The sequence below is a fragment of the Melozone crissalis genome, unplaced genomic scaffold (genome assembly GCF_028551555.1).
Source record: "Melozone crissalis strain CALT ecotype California unplaced genomic scaffold, PUWL_Pcris_2 ptg000020l_1, whole genome shotgun sequence".
NCBI lineage: Eukaryota > Metazoa > Chordata > Aves > Passeriformes > Passerellidae > Melozone > Melozone crissalis.
Window position 1 is genome coordinate 690627 of NW_026535798.1, and position 24446 is coordinate 715072.

The following is a 24446-nucleotide window of genomic DNA, read 5'->3' on the forward strand; positions in this document are numbered from 1 at the left end:
GTGTGAGTACCATCCTGCAGGATTGCACCTGGCCAGGTGGGGCTGAGGGCTTGGGATGCCAGAATCCAGTGGGTCTAGGGATATTTTTTTTGGTGGTTTTCTGTCACTTTGGGGACAGAAAATTGTCCCCTCTGAGCTTTATGTGTGAATTCCAATTCCCCAGTTTTCTCCTGCAGGAATGCACCTGGCCAGGTGGGGCTGAGGGTTTAGGATGCAGGGATCCAGTGGGTTTTGGGGCTGGTTGTCACTTTTGGGACAGAAAATTGGATTTCCTTAAATTGTCCCATCTGTGCTTTATGTGTGAGTACCAAAATGCACCTGGCCAGGTGGGGCTGCAGGGATCCAGTAGTTTTGGGGCTTTTTTTTTTAGTGGTTTTCTGTCACTTTGGGGACAGAAAATTGTCCCCTCTGAGCTTTATGTGTGAGTTCCAATTCCCCCCTGCAGGAATGCACCTGTACCTGCATGGCTTGGCATGCAGGGATCTGGTGGGTTTGGGGCTGGTTGTCACTTTGGGGACAGAAAATTGGATTTCCTTAAATTGTTCCCTCTGTGCTGTATGCGTGAGTAGCAGAATGCACCTGCCCAGGTGAGGCTGGAGGGCTTGATATGCCAGGATCCAGTGGGTTTAGGGCTTTTTTTAAGTGTTTTTTTGTCACTTTGGGGGCAGAAAATTGTCCCATCTGTGCTAAATGTGTGAGTTCCAATACCCCAATTTTCTCCTGAGGGAATGTACCTGGCCAGGTGCAGCTGAGGGCTTGGCACACAGGGATCCAGTGGTTTTAGGGCTTTTTTAAGTGGTTTTTTGTCACTTTGGGGACAGAAAATTTTCTTTTCTGTGCTTCACGTGTGAATACCAATTCCCCAATTTTCTCCTGTGGGAATGCACCTGGCCAGGTGAGGTTGTGGGCTTGGGATGCAGGGATCCAGTTTTAGGGCTTTAAGGTTTACTTTTAGGGTTTTAGAGTTTTTTTAAGTGGTTTTCTGTTACTTTGGGGACAGAAAATTGTCCCCTCTGTGCTTTATATGTGACTACCAATTCCCCAATTCTGTCCTGCAGGAATGCACCTGGCCAGGTGGTGCTGATGCAAATTTGGAATATGTGAGACTGAGCAAAGTGCAGTGCCTGGAATCTTTTCCCAGGAAGTTTTCAGTAAATTCCTGCTGCTAATCCTTCCTGGGATATATTTTTATTTTTAATAATCTGGGAGGATGAATTGAAAAGTAATGAAATGGGAGAGCGTTGTGAGGACCACAGTGCTAATTAATGTGCTTGAAAATCCATGGATCACTTTTCCCAGAGTTTTCTGCCCACTCTTAGCTGGATTATTCAGGAATAATACCTGGATACAAAGTGAGGTTTCTTTGGAAGAATCAAAATGCAGCAACTCCTGTCAAAGGCAATAATTCCAATTTTTTTCCTTGGTTGTTGAGGAGCTCAGCCCTGCTGCCTTCCCAATCAAGGAATGCACTTGAGGGGAGATGCAGAGCAGCAAATTCCACCCCAAACTGAGCTGGGAAGGATTTTTTCCAGGCTCATTCCCAAATGAAAATGGGAGCAGAACAGATTTTTAGGCTGTAGGAATTTAATTTTCTGAATTAACAAGGACTCAAATCAATCCCCCACCCCAGCTTGTTCAAAGTGGGGTGGCAAAAGATGCAGAAAGCTTTGAAGCTCCTTTTCCTGGTGTTTTTTTTCCTCTTGGAGTGTTCCTCATTCCTGCCTGGCTGCTGCTTCAATAAATAAACTGAGAATCAACAATAACACTCCTGAACATCTCTGGGATGCAAAACAGGCACTAAAACAAGATCACTTCTTCATTTAACAGCACCCTGAGATCAATAAAATCCTGCTGCAGGTCAGGGAAATCAGAGCAGAGGGGGGGGCAGAGCTTGGCTGGGATTGTGATTGCAGGAAAAACAAAACAAAAACCACTCTAGGTTCAGAGCCTGGGCATGGTGTCCCTGTCCCTGGGGCCTGTGAGGGACAGGGACAGGGCCTGGATGGGCAGGACAGGTCTGTGATGCCCAGGGAGGCCCCATTTCCCTGAGATCCCTGTCCTGGAGAGGAGCTGGAACCTGGCAGGGAGCGGAGTTGATGTCACCTGCACTGAGGGGTGACACAGAATCCTGGGATGGTTTGGGGTAGAAGGACCTTAAAGCTCATCCAGCCATGACAGGGACACCTTCCACTGTCCCAGGCTGCTCCAAGCCTGTCCAGCCTGGCCTTGGGCCCTGCCAGGGATCCAGGGGCAGCCACAGCTTCTCTGGGCACCCTATGCCAGGGCCTGCCCACCCTCACAGCCAGGAATTCCTCCCCAAAATTGTCGCAGACATTTTTTCACAGAAATCCTTTCTTTCAGATTTCTGCATTTTCTGGGAAGCTGAGGGCCCCAGAAGAAGAATGTAAACAATTGTTATCAGCTGCTGTGGAATGTAACAGGGACACCTTGATTGGCTCATGTTTGTATGTTTATAATTGAGGGCCAATCACAAGAGCAAGCCAGGGGACCGAGTCCCTGGGCACAACTTTGTTTTGGATTCTTTCTTTCTATTCTTAGCTTAGCAGCATCTGCAAACTTCTCTCTTTATTCTATTTAGTATAGTCATAATGTATTTTATATCATATATCAATAAATCCAGCCTTCTGATCAAGAAACAAAATTCATCGTCTCTCTCACCAGCAGCGACCCACTCAGGCGCTGTAACATCTGGTGACCCCTCGCGTCAGAGCAAAAATTAATTTGATAAGACCAGAGGAGCAAAATTGCTGCACTGGGTAAAAATCCTGTATGTGTAGCATTTGATGGTTGCTTTGAAGTGACCACAAAGAGAACCTTCTTCTGGAAAACCTTCAGGAAAGATGATGGAAAAGAGCAGCAGACCTGTGGAGCTGGCCAGAGCAAGCTGGACTCTTTCAAAAGGTACTGTGGGCTTTTCTATTCCTGATGAACCAGCCCTTCGTAGCTTGTGGCTGTTTGTATGGCAGACACATGCCTTGCCAGAAGAGATTCAATTCTCCCCTTCAGAGGAGAAACTTATAGCCCTCTGGAACCATTGGTCTAGAGAAGATGGTTGCTTTTTGTCAGAAACAGATCTCTATAAATTCTTTAGATGGGCAAAGCTTTTTGGGTTCTTTACTGATGTCCTGTACGCTTTAGATGCTTTTGTCTGGGAGTGCATGGACTCCATTTTCCAGTTCGTCTGGAGCCAGGGACATGTCCTGCCTTCTATCTACCCAGCATTTATAAAGCTTTTTCCAGTGCTGAAACGCACCTTTCAATGGATTTCTAACTGTTATGGGCAGGGTCCCTTTCCACCGTCCCCGGTGGAGGATGATTTTGGGCTTCCTGGCCCCCCCTGCTTCGCGGCGGGGGGGGGTGAAACTTCGCAGCGCGAAGAAGTTTTTTTCACTCTTGCTCCGGAGCATGCTCAGATGGAGTTTTCTCCTTCCCCCCCTTCTCTCTCTCCGGGGGGATGGGAGTGGCCGCTCACCCAGCGCCGGCCTCTCAGACTCCGCCTTCAGACATGGGGGCGGCACCGGTCTCTGATGTTTCTCCGGTCCTGCCAGAGCCGTCACTCCAGGAGATCCCGTCTCCGCCTCTCCAGGCTGTCCCGCCCGCGGTTTCACCGGCCTCCCCGCCCCCTGAGCTGTTGCTAGGCAACGACGAGGATGCGTCTCCAGCTTCCGGCTCAGCGTCGGAGAAGGCAGAAGAGACAGCACTTCCTGTGCTTGAGCTGTTGCTAAGCAACAGCGATGCTCCGCCGCTTCTCCCGGTTCCGCTGCTGCCTGTGCCGTGCCTGCCGCCGCTTTCAGAGCCAAGGGACGCAGCAACAGCGTGTTCCCGCGCATCCCCGCCGCCTCAAGGCGAGACAGTTCCTGTTCAGGATGGGGCTGAAAACGGCGCTGAACCTGCGGGACCCTCCGAGCAGCCCGCGGCTGATCCCACTCTCAGCGCGGTTCCCTCCCCAGTTCCGGCCCCCCCCTCGCCGCTCGGACTGGCCGCTCCAGCGGCTCTGGTGTTGTCGGAGGCTCTGTCCTCCGTGTCGGCGTCAGAGACTGCCATGGCACCGGCGGCTGGTTCGAGCCCGGACCGTCCCGGACCGGCTGCCCCAGCAGCTGCCCCGGCCGGGGGTCTCTCCTTCGGTGGAGCGGGGGCTGCCCGCCAGCTGACTCTTGCGGCAGCCCGGCTGCCGGCTTTCAAGCTCGGTGGTTTGGGGGGTGGTGTTTCGGTTGCTGTCCCATGGAGGCTGCCGCCTCTCCTGCGTCCTAGTGGCATGGGGGGGCAGGTGCATCCCGAGAGCCCTGCCTCTGATCCCCAGCCCGAAGGGGATGGGGATGGTGATGCCACGGGGCAGATGAGAGACAAACCCGATGCAGTGCAGGGGAAGATGGCACAGCTGGAGGAGACCATAGCTGGTTTGCTGTGGGAAACAAACATCTCCAGACCCCAGATGGGATTGCTGGGGAAGGCTTCTATTTCCTCACTGCTGGCATGCCTCAGTGGTTTTGGGGAAAGGAAGCATCTCACTACCCGTGCTGCCATTGTGCTGGCAGCAGGGTTCAGGCCTGCGGGAATGCAGAGCCTCTGTCATGGGTTTGGCCTGGGCCATTGGGCTGAGAAAGTTTCTGGGCCAGGGCCAGCATTTGGCCTCCTGATGTTTCTGGGGGTTGTGGTCTATCCGACAGGTCCTGGTCCCCCTTTGTGGGCCAGTTTTGGGGTTCCTGGTCCAGCATGGGCCAGGGCCCCCAGGGCCTTTCCTTCTCTGGCACTGCTCTGCTCGGCTTCTGCTCTTTTGCTCTTCAATCAAAAAAAAAAAAAAAAAAAAAAAAAAAAAAAAAAAAAAAAATTTAAATTAAATAAAAAAGATTGAAAATAGCGGGCAGCAGCTCTGAAGCATTGAAGGGCCAGAAAGGACATTCCACAAACTGTTTAAAATTGTGTTATGACTGTCAATGGTTTTTTGATAACTATTGATAGGATTCCTTTTGCAGCAAGTTTGTTTTCAGGACCGAAAAGGACTCTCAGATGTCCAAAAGAAACAACTTCAGCTGATGGACTGTTCCTGAAATTCAGCTGCATGGACTTGAATTCTCTTTGCATTGTTTTTTGCATTTTCTTAGATTGTAGGATTGTTTTTAGTGATTTGTTAGTATTGTATATTTTACAGGTGAAGAAATTTCCTGTTCATTCCACATCAGCATTTTTCTTTTATTTTATACAATTTAGAAAGGTGAGATGTCGCAGACATTTTTTCACAGAAATCCTTTCTTTCAGATTTCTGCATTTTCTGGGAAGCTGAGGGCCCCAGAAGAAGAATGTAAACAATTGTTATCAGCTGCTGTGGAATGTAACAGGGACACCTTGATTGGCTCATGTTTGTATGTTTATAATTGAGGGCCAATCACAAGAGCAAGCCAGGGGACCGAGTCCCTGGGCACAACTTTGTTTTGGATTCTTTCTTTCTATTCTTAGCTTAGCAGCATCTGCAAACTTCTCTCTTTATTCTATTTAGTATAGTCATAATGTATTTTATATCATATATCAATAAATCCAGCCTTCTGATCAAGAAACAAAATTCATCGTCTCTCTCACCAGCAGCGACCCACTCAGGCGCTGTAACACCAAAATCCCACCCAATTCTCCAATTTTCCACTTTGAATCCATTCCCCCTTGTCCTGGCACTGCAGTTCTGGTACTGAGTCCCTCTCCAGCTCTCCTGGCAGGAGCTGTGAGGGCTCCACTCAACATTCCCTAATCCAGGCTAAACATTCCCAATTCTCCCAGCTTGGATCGCATCCCTCCTCTGGCAGGAGCAATTTCTTCCCCAAATCCTACCCAATTCTCCCCTTTTCCAGTTAGAATTTGTCCTGGCCCTGCAGTTCCTGGTGCTGAGTCCCTCTCCAGTTCTCCTGCAGCTCCCAGGATGCTGAGGAGGCTCCACTCAACTTTCCCTTCTCCAGGCTGAACATTCCCAGCCTGGATCCTGTCCCTTTGTGAGCCTCACATCCCTCCTCTGGCAGGAGCAATTTCTCCCCCAAATCCCACCCAATTCTCCCCTTTTCCACTTTGAATCCCTTCCCCCTTGTCCTGGCACTGCAGTTCCTGAAGCTGCTGTGAGGGCTCCACTGATCTTTCCTTCTCCAGGCTGAGCATTCCCAACTCTCCCAACCTGGATCACATCCCTCCTCTGGCAGGAGCAATTTCTCCCCCAAATCTCACCCAATTCTCCCCTTTTCCCAGTTTGAGTTCATTCCCCCTTGTCCTGCACTGCAGTTCCTGAAGCTGCTGTGAGGGCTCCACTCAACCTTTCCTTCTCCAGGCTGAACATTCCCAACTCCCCCAGCCTGGCTTCTGTCCCTTTATCAGCTTCACATCCCTCCTCTGTCAGGAGCAATTTTTTCCCAAAATCCCACCCAATTCTCCCCTTTTCCCAGTTTGAGTTCATTCCCCCTTGTCCTGCACTGCAGTTCCTGGTGCTGACAGGAGCTGTGAGGGCTCCGCTCAACCTTTCCTTCTCCAGGCTGAACATTCCCAGCCTGGCTCCTGTCCCTTTATCAGCCTCACATCCCTCTGCTCCAGCAATTCCCTGTCCCCTTCTGCTGAGTTTACTTTTATCCAGGAGCCTTTCAAGTGCTGCTATTGTAGCTGGGGCCAGACCCAACCCAGAGCTGAACACATCGATTGGGATTTATTTAAACCCTGCAGAAAAGATAAAAAAAAAAAAAAACCCTCTCACCCCTCTCCACTTGCTGTTAATTTCTGAATTTCTCGCAGATAATACCTGAGCAGAAACAGGATAATCACAACATTAAACACAGGCAACACAAGAGCCCTGCTCCTGGAATAATCATCCCACCCACGCAAACGCTGCTCCTGGGAAGGGAGGCAGGAGCTGAGCTCCATCTGCCTGTGCCAAAGATGCTCCTGTGGGTGTGGGGGATAAAGCTCTGTAGCTGTGCTGAGGTGATTAATCCCAGAGGCTGAATGAGCCTCGTTAATAGGGGGAGATACCAATGATATTTCCCTCAATCTCAGCCCTCCTGGGAGGATGCTGAGGGGAAGGCAGAGCCCTGATCCTGCTGGGATTAGTGGCACTTCTCAGGGGCCATGGGGTGTTCAGCACGTTTGGATTCTCAGGGGTGTTCAGCACGTTTGGATTCTCAAAGGCTCACAGGGTTTTCAGCCCATTTGGGGCTCCTGCTGGTGATGAGGTCTCTGCTGTTGAGATGACCCCAAGGTGTTGGAAAGTCTCTTTTTCCCCACCCTGAGACCCAAGAAGAAGTCAGGATTCCTTGGTTCTCCTTCTCAAGGCTGTTTATTTTTCCTTATCTGTCTGGCAGGTCAGGTTGTGGCGCAGTCCCTGCCCTTGGATTGGTGTTAGCTTTTTATACTAAGAACTATGTGTACTTTATTTACAATTACTTTCCAATACCTATCACCTATGTTAGACAGTGAGCTTCTACCTTAAACCAATCTAAAAGTGCCGATATCACAGTAGAAGATTGAGGCCAAGAAGAAGAAGGAGAAGGACAGATCACACCCAGATTCCTCCATCTTGCCTCTTGAACCCCCATTCTAAAAACTTTAAAATTCTACATATTCACCCTGTGATAAATTCACTATCATTCTACTCAAACTCTTGTGGCTTTTAAATCTTCACAAAGTTGGTAATTGTTTCCATGGGCTAAAATCAAAGGCTCAGGTGTTTGTGACTCCGTGCCAAGGTCTCTGTGCCCCCTGCCAGTGTCTGGAACGACCCAGGGCAGCCAGAGGAGTGTTCTGGATTCCGACACTCTGGGTGCTTTTTTTCCTTTCCTAGAAACTTCTCTCAGTGCAGCAATGGAGCAGGGAACGGATGGAAAGTCATTTTCTGTGCCCCTGCAAACTGCTGCGAGGGCAGTTCAGGGGATTCAGTCACTCAGGGCTCACTTTGGCTCCTGGGAATTTGATTTGTTTGCTGATGTTTGCCTCAGCGAGCAGGGAAACGATTCCTTTGGCTGCTGGGTGATCTGATCCAACAACAGCAGGGAATTGTAATTATTGCACTGAGGGTGGTGGGGCAAGACTGAACATGGAAGGATTTTCACCAGGCTCCAAAATCTCCCAGGTTTTTGGGGTGATTCTTAATTAGTTTGGCATTTCCTTCTCCTGCAGAGTCCTTTATTTGAGGGTGATGAATCTGAGGCCACTTTGAGGCTGTTTTTATTCTATTATTATGTATTCTATTATATTTTTATAATCATACAATATTTATATATTATTTATAATTATATAATATTTTACATTATATTATGTATTTTTATTATATCTTTATTATATTATCATATTATCAATTATGTAATATGTTGTTATTTATATTAATTATTAATTAATTAATTATTATAATTATATTTTATATTATGTTATATTATGTTGTATTATGTAATATTATGTTATGCTATACTTTATTTCAATTAATATATAATTTAATAATATTATAGTTTAATATATTATATTATTATGTCTTTATATTATCATATTGTTACTATTAATTTTATAATGCTAACAATATTTTATTACTATAATATATAATTTAATAACAGTATAATTTACCAATATATAATTAATATAAACATATAATATTTTAAATAATTATTATTTTAACTAATTTTTGTATATGATATAATTTTAATTTATTTTTCTTACTTATTTTTGCAGCCTGACAGGCACCACAGTCCCTGACCTCATTGTCAGCACCCAGCACCAGATGTGGCTCCTGTTCCAGACCGACAGTGTCAGCAACCTGCTGGGCTTCAAAGCCACCTACGAAGGTAACCCAGGCTCCTCCCTCCCAATTCCCCTTTTCCCAAAATATCAGGGACCAGCTGAGTGCAGGGACTGGGGAGAAAAGGGAGCTCCTCTAAATAAATCAAAAATCAGTGCAGGGACTGGGGAGAAAAGGGAGCTCCTCTAAATAAATCAAAAATCAGTGCAGGGACTGGGGAGAAAAGGGAGCTCCTCTAAATAAATCAAAAATCAGTGCAGGGACTGGGGAGAAAAGGGAGCTCCTCTAAATAAATCAAAAATCAGTGCAGGGACTGGGGAGAAAAGGGAGCTCCTCTAAATAAATCAAAAATCAGTGCAGGGACTGGGGAGAAAAGGGAGCTCCTCTAAATAAATCAAAAATCAGTGCAGATATTGGGGAGAAAAGGGAGCTCCTCTAAATAAATCAAAAATCAGTGCAGGGACTGGGGAGAAAAGGGAGCTCCTCTAAATAAATCAAAAATCAGTGCAGGGACTGGGGAGAAAAGGGAGCTCCTCTAAATAAATCAAAAATCAGTGCAGATATTGGGGAGAAAAGGGAGCTCCTCTAAATAAATCAAAAATCAGTGCAGATATTGGGGAGAAAAGGGAGCTCCTCTAAATAAATCAAAGCTCTGCAGGTTTGTTTCTTTTTATTTTTTTCCTTAAGAGTTTCCTTTCCCATCCAACCTGAGTGAGGGCTGTCCCATTGCCATTTCAGGTGTTTTATTGGGAAAAAAGATGGGAATTTCAGCAACAGGTTGTGCCTGTGGGAAGGGATGGAATGGGGAATCTCTGGTTCCAGCAGGTCTCTGGTATCAGCTGCTTTAAACTGGGCTGTTTCAGGTGAAATCAAGGTTAATAAAAGTTAATATTGGGATTTTTTAAAAAAATCTTCCCAGAATGCAGCAAAATGTGAGTGCTCAAGTCTGGCCTAAGCTTGTGTTTGCTGCTGTCATGGGTGTTGGCGTGTTCTGACCCCATGTTGGGGTGGAACAGGATGGGCTTTAAGGCCTCTTCCAACCCAAACCAGTCTGGGATTCCCTGAAGGAGATAAAAAAGGATCTAAAGAGGAAACTCAGCAAGGAGGGGGTGAATTAAAAGGAAAAATCCCTTCCTGCCCCTCCCTGCCACCCAAAAACAGCAGAGCAGGTGCAGCACTGGGCCTGGCTTTGCTAGGACCAGCATCGCATTAAACCCTGTCCTGAGCTTTAGGCCAGGCTTAAACACCAGGAACCTTGGCAAAAAGAGCTCAAAGCCCTTCTGTGGCTCCTGCTTTGTGACAAACTCAAGCCATTAAATTTCATTTAATTTAAATTAAATTTAATTTAATGGGAGAGCAGAGCAACAGGGATGGAAACCCCTTGGCCTCCTCAGAGACCCCAACACCAACAAAACAGTGAGGCAGGAGATGCAGAACCTAAAATAAGATAAATCCAGGGCTGGATTCCCACCTGGATAATTGGCAAAAGAGCTGCAGGAAGCAGCAGCTCATCCCAGCAAAGTTTGAAAAAAAGAAAAATAAAATCCTTATTCCTTCTGCTGAAGAACTGGAGTTTATTCCAAGCAAGAGCATAAAGGTAAATCAATTGTATCAATTCCTGTGGTAAGATGAAAAAGTTTGATGAAAAGCAGAAAGGGCAGGGGAGGAAATCTCCACCTCCAGCCCTGCAGAGCTCCTAAGCCTCTTTAGCACCGTGGGGCTGAATTCCAGCTCTCCACAGCCAAAGCCTTGCTCAGCACTCCCCTGACAATAAACAGCTTTTAATCATCCCCTGCCTGCAGCAGGGGGCTCAGACCTGACTCAGCTCCTTCCCAATTCCAGCAGAAATCCAAATTAAATTAGTGTGGGAGCGCCCATAAATCTGGTTTTAATTTGAACTTCTGGCTTTCTATTAAAACAATGAGACAGTGAATTACAATTTGGCTTTGTTCTGGTTTTTGGTGGAGTTTTTTGTGATGTTTCTGTTCTTACCACAGCAATTTATAAAATTCATTTACATTTATGCTGTTGCTTGGCATAAACTCAGGTTCATCAGTAGAAGAAATAAAGGTTGAATGGGCTGGGAATTCTGCAGGAATATCCTGATGGATGTTGAAGGCACCAGCTCCAGGGCAAGGAGTTTTCCCAACAAATCACCCAATTTCATTCATTCTTGGAGGCAAAAACTAAAAGGCAACAGAAACACCCTCCTCTAAATTCCTACCTGACAGCATAAGCTTTAATTAATTAAACCAAGGTCATTTAAGTACAAAATCCTGTGTGTAAGGTAAAATCCTTTAGGCTGGAATGAGATAAAAATGGGATAATTTTCATTCATTCTTGGAGGCAGAAACTAAAATGCAACAAAAACACCCTGGTCTTGATTCCTCCATATTCTTACCTGACACCATTAGCTTTAATTAATTAATTAAGCCAAGGTCATTTAAGTACAAAATCCTGAGTGTGAGGTAAAATCCTTTGGGCTGGAATGAGATAAAAATGGGATCATTTTCATTCATTCTTGGAGGCAGAAACTAAAATGCAACAGAAACACCCTCCTCCCTAAATTCCTACCTGACACCATAAGCATTAATTAATTAAGCAAGTTCATTTAAGTACAAAACCTGTGTGTGAGGTAAAATATTTTCCTGGGTGTTTCCTGGCTGGGGATGAGATTTGTGGGGTTTCCACAGTCTCAAAAATCCTTCACCCTGTGGCTACCCCTTCCAGAAAACTGAGTTTGACTTGCTGGCAGCTCCAAAAATCCTCATTTTCCCTCAGAAAACCCCTCATTTTCCCTCAGAAAAAATCTTCATTTTCCCTCAGAACAATCTTCATTTTCCCTCAGAAAAAAAATCCTCATTTCCCCTCAGAAAAATCCTCATTTTCCTTCAGAAAAAAATCCTCATTTTCCCCTCAGAAAAATCCTTATTTTCCCCTCAGAAAAATCCTCATTTTCCCCAGAAAAATCCTCATTTTCCTTCAGAAATGATGCAGGCAAGAACAGGAATTCCCAGGGAGGAGCATCCTGGATTTGGGGAGGTGTGAGGGAGTTTTTTTTCTCATTCCTCACCCAATTTCCCACCCACCACCCTCAGCCAAACATCACAAAGAGCTCTGCAAAATTCCTGCTGCTACATTTTTCCCTCAGAAAATGCAGTTTTGACAAAAAATTTCCCCTTGTATGAATAATATTTGATGGAGAAAGCTGTGAAAGATTCATGTCAACTTGTTTCCTTTCAATAATGTCAAAACACTTGGTTTGGATGTTCTTGTTTAGTTTTGACTTTTATTATTCTAATGTGGAAGTGATTTTACTTTAAACATTCATCAGGAGGAATGTTTCAATCTTATTGAAGTAACATGTTTTGATATTTTTGAATCACTCCTTTTTTTTTTTTAAATGGAACTTCTGCCCTGCTCAATATTTTATGGATTTTACTCCCTCACACAAAGAAATGCAGGAACCAGGGGATTTTTCTCAGGTCAAAAAATGGAATTGCCGAATAAATTCAATTTCCTGACCTCTGTGAGGTGATGAAACCTTCGAGCTGTGTTTGCCTGCTGCTGACAAGGAGAGGGTGGGAATTGGGAGCTCTAATTCCTCATTTTCCTCCCATTTTTAACCCACTTATTTGAGTTGGGGTCGTGCAGAGTGACAGGAAAGGGTGAGGAGGGAGGAGACCCTGCAGTGATGTCTTGATTCTCTCTCATCCAAGGGTCAAAATGCTGATTTTACCTCACTTGGCTGCATTTTTTCTGAGCTCCTGATGCCCTCAGCACATCCTGATTTTACTGATGCTGCACATTCCCAGTTCCCTTTGGAATTCCAGCTCTGGAAATTCTGCTTTTCCCCAAGCTGGAGCTGCTTGGTGCAGAATTCCTGTGATTCCCATCCCTGCAGGGCCACCAGCCCAAGCTGAGGGAAACATTTGGGGTTGGCTCTGGGGTTTTGGCATCTCTGACCCTTCTGGGAAGCTTCCGTGGCCTTCAGGAGGATGGGGCTGCCATGGCTCAGGCAGGAATTTTTTGTGTCCATTTGTGGAGTTTTGAGGCTGCCACGATGGGAATTTTTTGTGTCCATGTGTGGAATTTTGGGGCTGCCAGGATGGGGTCAGGCATAAATTTTTGTGTTGGTGTGTGGAGTTTTGGGACTGCCAAAATTAGGAATTTTTTGTGTCCATGTATAGAAGTTTTGGGGCTGCCAGGATGGGAAGTTTTACGTCCATTCGGGGCTGCCATCATGGGAACTTTTTATGTCCATTTTTGGAGCTTTGGTGCTGCCATAATGGGAATTTTTTGTGTCCGTGTGTAGAAGTTTTGGGGCTGCCAAGATGGGAATTTTTAATATCCATTTGTGCGGGCATTTCAGGGCTGCCACAATGGGAATTTTTTATGTCGATGTGTAGAAGTTTTGGGGCTGCCAAGATGGCAATTTTTAATATCCATTTGTGCAGGCATTTCGGGGCTGCCAGGATGGGAATTTTTTGTGTTCATGTGTGGAATTTTGGGACTGCCAGGATGGGGTCAGGCAGGAACTTTTTGTGTCCGTTTGTGGAGGAGTTTCAGGGCTGCCAGGATGGGAATTTTTTGTGTCCATGTGTGGAATTTTGGGGCTGCCAAAATGGGAATTTTTATTTCCACTTGTGGAGTTTTAGGGCTGCCATCCCTGGCACTTGCTCACTGCATTTCCAGGTTCCAGGGTGTGGAAGGGAAGGGATGACAGCCAAGGGTGTTCTGAGTGGCAGCAGGGAGCATCCCCAGCCCCCAGGTCCCCATCAGACACGCTGATAAATGTTCCACATCCACTCCCTCCCATCCCAGCTCGTTGCTATTCCTTGAGTTTTCCAGCTGAATTTTCATTTCATGCTAAGCACTGTTGGCCTTGTGCGTTTTTTGAGGGGAGGAATGAACAGTTCAGTGCAGCTTTAACACCCAAAATTTTCATTTTCCATCCCTAATGTGCAAGTGCAGCTCCTAAACAGTCGGATTTGGAAAGTGTGCAGGAAGATCTGTAAATCCTGGCAATGTGCTTTCACTGAGAGGCAAAAAAACCTCAGCCTGTTTCATGAAAACTTTTAATATTAATTTATGTTAAATTATTTTGGGGATGCTTCATTAGCTAGCAGTGAGTTTTCAGCTCGAGATGCAGCAGAAGCTCCGTGACTTCTGCTCAAAATACACCTGGATGTGGAGTTGCCTGGAGCCAGAATAATAATGAGGGTGCTTGTTGTTATTCCAGCCAAATTGGGATATTAGAGGGAGTCATGCAAATCTCAGCTCCCGTGGTTTGCCTCTGTAAAGGAAGTGTCAGAAAAGAAATTTCCAATTTGGTGCAAGAAATTGGAAACGGGGAGGAAAAAGACAGCGAGACTGATCAGAGATGATGGGGATAAAAACCAGAGGAGTGTGGAGCAGATAAATAATGTGGGAACACTAAGGAAGAATGAAAGAATGAAGTTTTTGGGGCTAAAAACCAGAGGATTGGCAAAGGAGTGTGGGGCAGATAAACAATGTGGGAACACTCAGGAGGAATGAAATTTTTGGGGATATATCCAAAGGATTGGGAGTGGAAAGGAGAGTGGAGCAGGTAAATAATGTGGGGACACTAAAGAGGAATGAAGGAATGAAGTTTTTGGAGCTAAAAACCAAGAGGACTGGGAGAGGATTGAGCAGCAGATAAATAATGTGGAAATACTCAGAAAGAATGAAGTTTTTGGGGATAAATACAAAGGATTGGGAGTGGAAAGGAGAGTGGAGCAGATAAATAATGTGGGAACACTAAGGAGGAATGAAGGAATGAAGTTTTTGGAGCTAATAATGATCCAGGGCAGGGAGCCTTTTGGAAATGGGATTGAGGGGAGCAGGAGGTAACAGGAAATTGTGCCTGGGGTTTATTTGGAGTCCAAATCAGAGAGGGATTAACTCTGTGTGAATGGGAATGGGGTTTAGGAGAGAATCGGGGTTGGGATGCCACAACCTGTGGGGGCTTCACCAGCTGGGCCTCAGCCCCTTCCCCACACCCAAATTCTCTCTTCCAGCCCCTTCCCACACCCAGATTCTGTTTTCTCTCTTCCAACTCCTTCCCCACACCCAAACCCTGTGTTTTCTCTCTTCCAGCCCCTTCCCACACCCCAATCCTATGTTCTCTCTTCCAGCCTCTTCTCCACACCCAAATTTTGTGTTCTCTCTCTTCCAGCCCTTTCCTCACACCCAAATTCTTTCTTCCAACCCCTTCCCACACTCAAATCCTGTTTTCTCTCTTCCAGCCCCTTTCCCGCACCCAGATTCTCTGTTCCCTCTTCCAACACCCTGACCCTGTGTTCTTTCTCTTCCACCCTCTTCCCCACACCCAAATTCCTGTTTTCTGTCTTCCAACCCCTTCCCCACACCCAAATTCTCTGTTTTCTCTCTCCCAGCCCCTTCCCTCACCCAACCCCGTGTTGTTTTTCGTTGCAGAGATTGACCAGGGCAGCTGTGGGGACCCCGGCGTCCCCGCCTTCGGCCGCCGCGAGGGCTCCCGCTTCTGCCACGGCGACACCCTGCACTTCCAGTGCCAGCCCGCCTTTGAGCTCAAGGGCCACAAAAGCATCACCTGCCAAAAGAGCAGCCAGTGGTCTGCTCAGAAACCTGTGTGTGTTTGTAAGTGGGTCAGCAGTGCCCTGGGTGCCCTCTGAGGGGACACCGAGGTGGTGGCGCCTGCCCCGTGGCACCTTCAGCCAGCTTGGGGACAGGTTTGGGGTCTTCACTGGGCAGGGCAGGGGAGATTTGGGCTGTGCTGGGCTCCCCCTGCCTTGTCCTGAGGGAAAAAAATCAGCCCTTGGTGGTAGCACAGACAGGGCATGGCCAAGTTCCACATTTAAACGTGGAGTCTCTTTGTAGAGATGGATTTGGGCTGTGTTTGGTTCTCCCTGCCTTGTCCTGAGGGAAAAATCAGCCCCAGGTGGAGAGGACCCAGCAAATTCACAATTTAAACCTGGATTCTGTTTGTAGAGATTGATTTGGGCTGTGCTGGGTTCTCCCTGCCCTGAGAGAAAATGAAGTCCTTGGTGGCCAGCACAGACAGGACATGGCCAAATTCACAATTTAAACCTGGGGTCTCTTTGTAGAGATGGATTTGGGCTGTGGTGGGCTCTCTCTGCCTTGTCCTGAGGGAAAAATCAGCCCTTGGTGGACAGGACCCAGCAAATTCCAGATTTAAACCTGGATTCTCTTTGCAAAGAGAGATTTGGGCTGTGCTGGGCTCTCCCTTCCCTTCCCAGAGGGAAAATCAAATCCTTGGTGGCCAGCACAGACAAGACCCGGCCAAATTGACAATTTAAACATGGATTCTGTTTGCAAAGAGAGATTTGGGCTGTGCTGCCCTGCTCTGAGGGAAAATCAGTCCTTGGTGGCCTTGACACAGAAAGGACCCAGCAAATTCCAGATTTAAACTTGAATTCTCTTTGTAGAGAGAGATTTGGGCTCTTCAGTGCTCTCTCTGCCCTGCCCTGAGGGACAATCAAGTCCTTGGTGGCCAGCACAGACAGGACACGGCCAAATTCACAACTTAAACCTGAATTCTCTTTTTACCCCCTCATTTTTTCCCTCATGATCCGACCCTCTCCAGGCTCCCTCCTGCTGGGCCTCAGTTTTACATTTGTTGCCCCATTCTCAGCAGGTTTGGGATATTCTGCTCTCTGTGGTGACTCAGGATCACATTTTGGGGTGGAAATGGGAGTTCTGCCCAGTCCCTGTGGGGTTTCAATGCTCTCAGTGTCCTCTGTAGATATATTGAGCAATTTGCTTTATTGCCCTGACAGGACCTTCCTGCAGGAATTTTCCCCAGAGTTTTCCCTCTGTTTCCCCCAGCTGGTGATAACCTCACTCTTCTTTTTATCTCCTTTTCTGCTTTTTTTAAATCTCCTTTTCTACTTTTGTTGGCTCTGTTAAAATCTGGGCCTTGTTGGAGCAGGGGAGTGAGGCTGAACCTGAAAAAAAACAGGAAAATGCAGTTGAGGGAGGGGAGAATGCAGAGGGAGAAAGCAAAAATGTTCTTTTTAGAAGTTCAGGTGCCAAACTGGGTGGAATTCCAGTGAAAATGTGGTGTGACAGGAGCTAATCCATGAAAAAGATGGAGCTGGGGGGGAAAAAAACAGGTTTTGCAGAGGGTCTGGAGAGTTGGGAGAAAATTGGGGGTCATGGAGAAGGGGGAGAACCAGTTTGGATTCAGTGCCTTTATTTTCAAATATTTATTTAAGCTCAGAGAAATACCTGGGGAAAGGAAGCAATTCCTCTGAGTCCTCCCTTTTCCAGCTGCCATCCCTCCCTTCCTGTTTGGTTTTTTTTATTTGTAAGCAAATCAGCTGGAGGTGCTGCTGAGGAAAAAAATATTGGAGTTTTTCCTGGGAGGTGGGAAGTGTTAGACTGGTCCTGTGCTGGTTTTTCCTTTTAATTTCTTGGAATTTCAGGTGAATTTGGACAAGTTGGTGTGGTTGAGGCTGGTGCTGAGAGTTTGAAATGAGGATAAACCTGTGGTTTGTGCTCAGGGCAGCAGGACTGGGTGGTAACAGAGTAAAAAGGAGATTTTTGGTTAAAAAGGATTATTGATGTTGATCAAATCAAGCCCCATCCATGCAAAGCATGGCAGGAATCTTTCAGTTCCAATAATTCCAGTGTGATCTGTTCTCTGTGGCTCTTGGGATATTAATGGATCAAAAAAACAATGTGCAGGCAATGGGAAAAATGTGAAAAATGTCTCACAGACCCCTCCTGACCTTCACTCCTGATTTATTGTGGAGCAGGAGGGGTCACAAAATGGACAAAATGTGTTTGAATTCCAGGTGGGAAATGTTGGGAGAACATCAGATGTGAGGGGGAGAAATGAGGGAACCCTTTTGCTTCTGTGAAATTTGGATTTGGGGGGTTTGTTTCTTTGAAATTTGGGGTTTGGGGGTAGTCTCTTTGTAATTTGGGTGTTGGGGGGTTGTTCCTGTGGAATTTGGGGAGTCTGGTTGGTTTTGGGGTATCTGTGGGTGTGTTCCTCTTAAGTATGGGTGTTTGACTCTAAAATATCAGTTTCTGGGTGTCCGTTTCTTTACAATTTAGGTGTCTGAATGTTTGTTTCTGTCCAATTTGAGTGTCAGGGTATCTGTTCCTGTACTTTGTGGGTGTCTGGGTGTTTATTTCTGTACAGTTTGAGTGCCTGGGTGTTTATTTTTGTACAATTTGAGTGCCTGGGTGTTTATTTCTATACAATTTGCAAGTCTAGGTGTTTATTTCTGTACAATTTGAGTGTCTGGGATCTGTTTCTGTACAATTTTAGTGTCTGCATGGCTGTTTCTGTGCAATTGTGTGTATCTGGCTGTTTGTTCCTGTTCCATCTGGGTGTCTGTTCCTGTTCAGTGTGGGTGGGTGTCTGAGTGTTTATTTTTGTACAATTTAGGTATTTGGGTGTCTGTTTCTGTGAGATTTGGATGGTTGGGTGTCTGTTCCTGTTCAATGTGAGTGTCTGGATGTTTTTTCCCCTGTTAAATTTGGGTGTTTGAGTGTCTGTTCCTGTTAAATTTGGGTGTCTGGGAGTTTATTTCTGTACAATTCAGATGTCTAGGTGTCTATTCCTGTTCAGTTTGAGCGTGTGAGTGTTTATTTCTGTACAATTTAGATGTCTGGATGTTTGTATCTGTAGTTTGGGTGTCTTTCTGTACAGTTTGAGTGTCTGGCTTTGGGTGATGGCTGAAATTCTTCTCTCTGTCTTGCACCATCCTGCACTGTTTGAACCAACTCCATAATTTGTTTTTGGCTTTAAAAATGGCATTTCCAGGGTTGGGGGATGTGGTGTCTGTCACAGGCCTGGGCAGTTCCACACCCAGAACTTGATTTTTGGACAGAATTTGTTCCTTTTTCTCAGCAAAACAGGCTTGGGGGGACATTGGATGAACATCCCTGAACGAAAACCCTTGTGCTCTGATTTGGGGATAGAATATCCTGTGGCTGGGGAGATTATTCAGTTTATAAACAGAGAATCAGCTCCATAATTCCAGCTCTGGAGCTGCTGACACTGAGGATGGAGATGTGGTGAGGGAGAGATCCAGGGTGGGAATTGCTGTTCAAACATCCTCGTGTGGAGTAGAGAATAAAACCCCTCATTTCCTGGTTTTATTTGTCCCCAAAATTCACTGAATCAGGTTTATTTGACAGAAAGAGCAGGGCCCTGGTGCTCCTGGGGGGGTTCTGCAGTGAGAGGATCTTTGAGGGATCTTTGTTCTTCCCTTCCCTTCTCCTCCTGCTTTTCCCAAATTTTCACCCTGCATTTCCCTCTGTGTGCTTGACCCGTGCCAGGCAGTGCTGTCATTTTCCACGAGGGATAATTGTGGCACTTGGAGTGACAATAAATGTCATTGTCACCTCCTTGGGCAGAGTTCCTGCCTTGGTTCAGGTGCCCTCTGCCAGTTCTGGGAGAGTCCTTCCAGAATTTCTGCTGCAGCTTCAGTTTGTTGGGATCACACTTGGAAAATTCAGGTTTTTCTGGACCCGCCTCGTGTTTGACAGGGAATTTAATGGTGGGGGAGTAAAAGGGAGGGGAGTAAAAGGAGTGGATTTGGGCCCCAAAATTCTTGGGAATGGGAAGGGTCTGCACTGACCCCAGCAGGGTTGGGTTGGTTGGCGTCGCTCAGCAGTTTTGGGATCGTTGTGGTCATTACTGGGAAGGTTTGGGGGTAAATCTAGGAAAGTTTGGATGGATTTGGAGCAAGCACATTCATTTCTGGAAATGTTTGGGTTTGGGATTCATGTGATCGTTCCTGGGAATGTTTGAATGAAACATGTTCATTTCTGGAAATATTTGAGTAGGTTTGGGATTCATGTGATCATTCCTAGGAATGTTTGGATTTGGGGATAAATCTGAGAAAGTTTGAATGGATTTGGAGCAAACACATTCATTTCTGGACATGTTTGGGTTTGGGATTCATGTGGTCATTCCTGGTAGTGTTTGAATGGATTTGGGATTAACGTGGTTGTTCCTGGGAATGTTGGATTTGGTTTGGGAATGTTGGATTTGGTTTGGGATTCATGTGGTCATTCCTGGGAATGTTTAATTGGGTTTGGGATAAATCTGTTCATTCCTGGGAATATTTGAATGGATTTGGGATTCATATGGTCATTCCTAGGAAAGTTTAGGGATAAATCTGGGAATGTTTGGATGGATTGGGAGCCAACACATTCATTTCTGGAAATGTTTGAGTTTGGGATTCATGTGGTCATTCCTGGGAGTGTTTGATTTAATTTGGATTAATGTGGTCGTTCCTGGGAATGTCTGAATGGATTTGGGATAAATCTGTTCATTCCTGGGAATGTTGGATTGGGTTTTGGATTCATGTGGTCATTCCTGGGAGTGTTTGAATGGATTGAGGATAAACATGTTCATTTCTGGGAGTGTTTGAATGGATTTGGAACAAATCTATTCATTCCTGGCAGTGTTTGATTCCATTTGGGGATAAATCTGTTCATTTCTGGGAGGGTTTGGGTTTGGGGAGAAACGTGTTCATTCCTGGTTGGTTTTGAATGGACTGGGGACAAATGTGTTAATTCCTGGGTATGTGTGAGTGGATTTGGGATAAATGAGTGTGTTCCTGGGTTTGTTTTTTAACACATCTTCATTCCTGGGAATGTTTGGATAGATTGGGAACAGATGTGGATAAATGTATTCATTGCTAGGTATATTTAATGGATTTGGGATAAATGTGTTCGTTAACATCCCAGTTATTCCTGCCAAAAAAATCTGCCACAGGAAAGTGGTGGCTGCCCAAAAGTGTCCCCCCAGCCCCTGAGGGACAGTCCCATGCAGCATTGGCAGGGAGAGGTGAACAGCAGCACCACGAGGCTTTTTTGGGCCAAAAAAATGCCCACAAACTTCCACTTTCTTGTGGCCACTGCCAAAATTCCCAAGGGAGCTGCTGGGAGAGGAAGAGCTCTGTTGGAAATGATGGGAATTCAGGAGAGGAAGGTGCAGAAGCTTTTCAGGAGCAGATGGCTGCAGGATCCAGCCCTGTCCCAGTGGGGATCAGCAGTTCCCAGTTAAGTTTTTTAAAACTTCAGCTCCTTCCCAAAGCCAGGCCCTGCTCCTGCTGGAGTGGGTGGCAGTGAAACCTGCTCTTCTCTGCACATCTATTTTAAATTCTGTGATATTTTCCTCAAGATTTGCTTCCCAAAACCTGCCTGGTTTTCATTCTTCTCCTCATACCTGCAGTCCCACCCCCAGACTGAGCTGAGTTTTGTTGCTCTGAAATGACAAAACCCTCCCGGTTAATTTTGCTCCAAACTCCTTCCCTCACCTCCCACCTGCCCTGAGGTGCCACAAGGTTTTTAGGAGGAAAAGGCACCATGAGATGCAGATTTTTATCTTTTTTTTGCCCTTGGAATAACAGATACAGAAAGAGGAAAATACAAAATGTGAAGAACTTCGCTGCCCAGCTGGAGCAGTGCCCTGAGCTTCCAGCACTGTCCTGCTTTCCCAGCCCATCACCAAGGAGGAATTTTTGGAAAAAAAATTGAAATGCAAAGCAGAAAATCCACTCCTGTCTCCCAGCTCTCTCCCAAGAGGTCTGTGGGAGCAGGATCTAAAAACTGAGAGGAAAGTCAAGAATTTTGGATTGTTTCCATGGAAACTGCAGTTGTTCCAAGGATTCCTTGCTTGGTTTTCAGCTCCTGACCCTGCTCCTGTGGTGTGACCTCACTTTGGGATCAGCCCTGGGTTCTCCTGAAGGATGAGCAGGGATGGAGGCAGGAACAGGAGGAGAGAGGTGGGATCTGGGAAGGGAGAGTAAAAGGGAAAAGAGAGGAAAGAGAAAGAGAGAAAAGAGAAAGAGAAGAGAGAAAAGAGAAAGGAAAGCAAAGGGAGAAAAGAGAAAGAGAGAAAAGAGAAGAGAGAGAAGAGAAAGAGAAGAGAGAAAAAGAGAAGCGAGAAGAGAGAAAAGAGAAAAGAAAACAGAAGAGAGAAAAGAGAAGAGAGAAGAGAAAAGAGAGAATTGCAGGAATTTCTCCTGCCTGCTCCATGTTCACATCCATATCTGTCTCCCAAAAAAAGAACCAAGGAGCTGCTCCTTCCTTGTTTCACTGCTCTAAACCAAGCAGAATCCTGGTGCTGCTTGTGATAACGTGAACAAATCCCTGTGCTGGTTCATTCATGCCGTGGTCTCGCTGCTCTGTGTCTGCTGTGATTTATTCTGTATTTAATAAAGGGATTTTTCTCATTGCCTTTGCAGTAATTGGTCAGCAATAAGGATTATTGGCAAATGTAGCAATTATCGACAAATAAAAAAAAAATTATTGACACAGGCAGCTTTGTAAACAGGCCCCTGTGCTGTGCACATAATGAAATGGCCTCTGCTGGCATTTAACAAGGGTAATGAATATTAATTGCAGCCAGGGCTGCTGATGGGCAGCTGCAGGCAGCAGGGCTGGCCTCTGTCATGTTGGGGATGGCTCCTGCTGCTCAGGGCTCTTTGGGATGCTCCAGGTGCAGCTGGGCTGTCTCCATCCTCTTCCTCCTGACAGCCTGGCCCTGCCTGTGACACGCTGTTAAACAGCTCCTGGTTTGTCCCAGTGTGCAGCTGCAGGGAGGCTGGAGGGGCAGAGCTGAAACCTCCTTCCAAGTGAGGGAAAAACTCCTTTCAAGTGAAGAAAAATCTTCCACATAGAAGAAAAACCTCCTTCCATAGTAAGGAAAAATTTCCTTCCAAGTGAGGGAAAACCTCCTTCCATAGTGATGAAAAATCTTCCACAGAGAAGGAAAACCTTCTTCCATGGTAATGAAAAATCTCCTTCCAGAGAGAGAAAAAAATCTCCTTCCACAGCAAGGAAAAACCTTATTCCATGGCAATGGAAAACCTCCATCCACAGTGAAGAAAAATCTTCCACAGAGATGGAAAACCTCCTTCCATGGTAAGGAAAAATCTCCTTCCAGAGAGAGGAAAAATTTCCTTCCACAGAGAAGAAAAACCCCCTTCCAAGTGAGGGAAAAACTCCTTCCATAGTGAAGAAAAGCCTTGCACAGAGAAGAAAAATCTTCCACAGCAAGGAAAAACCTTCTTCCACAGCAATGGAAAACCTTCTTCCAAGTGAAGAAAAATCTTCTACAAAGAGGGAAAATCTCCTTCCATGGTAAGGAAAAATCTCCTTCCAGAGAGAGGAAAAATTTCATTCCACAGTGAAGAAAACTCTTCCACAGAGAAGAAAAACCTTCTTCCATAGTAAGGAAAAATCTCCTTCCACAGAGAAGGAAAACCTCCTTCCACATAAGGAAAAATCACCTTCCATAGTGAGGAAAAATCTCCTTCCAGAGAGAAGAAAAATCTCCTTTCACAGAGAGGAAAAATCTCCTTCCGCAGTGAGGGAAAACCTTGCACAGAGAAGGAGAACCTCCTTCCATGATAAGGAAAAATCTCCTTCTAGGGAGAAAAAAAATCTCCTTTTATGGCAAGGAAAACATCCTTCTACAGTGAAGAAAAATCTTCCACAGAGACCAAAAATCTCCTTCCAGAGAGAGGAAAAACTTCCTTCCACAGTGAAGAAAAATCTTCCACATAGAAGAAAACCCTCCTTCTGCAGTGAAGGAAAACCTTCCACAGAGAGGGAAAACCTCTTTCCACAGTGAGGTAAAACTTCCTTCCATAGTGAGGGAAACCTCCTTCCAAGTGAGGGAAAACCTCCTCTGCCTCACCAGATGAAGAAAATCATCATCTCACAGCCTCCGTGGTGTTGTTCATGAACCCTGTGGCTCCCTGGGCTGGATGTTCCCCTCTGGGATGTGATTCCAGCTCCCCTCTCCATCAAGGGGAGCTTTTTCCTGGCCACAGCTTGGCCCTCCAGCTCCAACTCGCATTTCTCCTCACTGATCTTATGGAAAATCAAAATCCTCGTTTACTTCCCTGCAGTGGAGACTCTTGGAGGGTTTTGTGGTTTTTTTTTTTTTATCAGCTCCTCTTTAATCTGTCACTTTGTTTTATCTGGCAAAGGTTAATTTTATATTCTTCCCTCGCTCTGCTCCTCTCCCCTTTGTCAGCAAGTCCTTTGTTGTTTTATTTTCTGAACTAGCGACTGCACCTCTCTCTTGCTGGGCTGCTGGAGGTCCTGGCTGAATGCTAATTCACCCCTTTGGATTTAAAAATTTAGAGGAGACACCTCATCCCTGCTGCTGAGACATTTCCCTGGGTGCAAATGAATTTATTTTCAATTTTCCTCAGGCAGATTACACCGTGCTTATGCTGACAGAATTATTTGACAGCATCCCCTGATATTTCAGCATCTGGTAGAGAGAGAGCCCAGAAAAAAAATCCTGAGGATGTTTTGCAGTTTGTTTTCCCTTTAATCTGCTCTCTTTGTGGCTTTGAGAGCAGGGAATGGATTGTGCAGCTCCGTGACCTTGATAACGTCACAGGAACGTCCGAATTGTTTGATCCCAGCCCATTAAGTGGTGAGGGGAGACAGAGGGAAAATAACAGAGGGAGGCAGAGCACTGATCCAAATAATTGTCTAAACGCCAACCCCAAGCCAAGCTCATCCTCTGTGCCAGGAATTAGGGAGATGGATGTTCCCAATAATGGGTTTTACCACGGGTGGCGGTGGGGAAAAGGGATGAGCAAAGCATCCGTACATAAAATATCCCAAAGTTTGGGCAGGTTGCACTCCAAAGGCAGCCTTG

General features: G+C 45.9%; 1 protein-coding gene across 1 annotated transcript in view; it reads left to right on the plus strand.

Annotated features, from left to right (window-relative positions):
• LOC128937658 (CUB and sushi domain-containing protein 2-like) overlaps positions 1-24446 on the plus strand; it is a 146502-nt gene that overhangs the window by 27966 nt on the left and 94090 nt on the right. Inside the window, exons 8-9 of the mRNA XM_054277453.1 lie at positions 8701-8813; positions 15227-15409. Of these exons, the coding sequence (XP_054133428.1) occupies positions 8701-8813; positions 15227-15409 (296 nt within the window). The remainder of the gene's footprint in view (positions 1-8700; positions 8814-15226; positions 15410-24446) is intronic.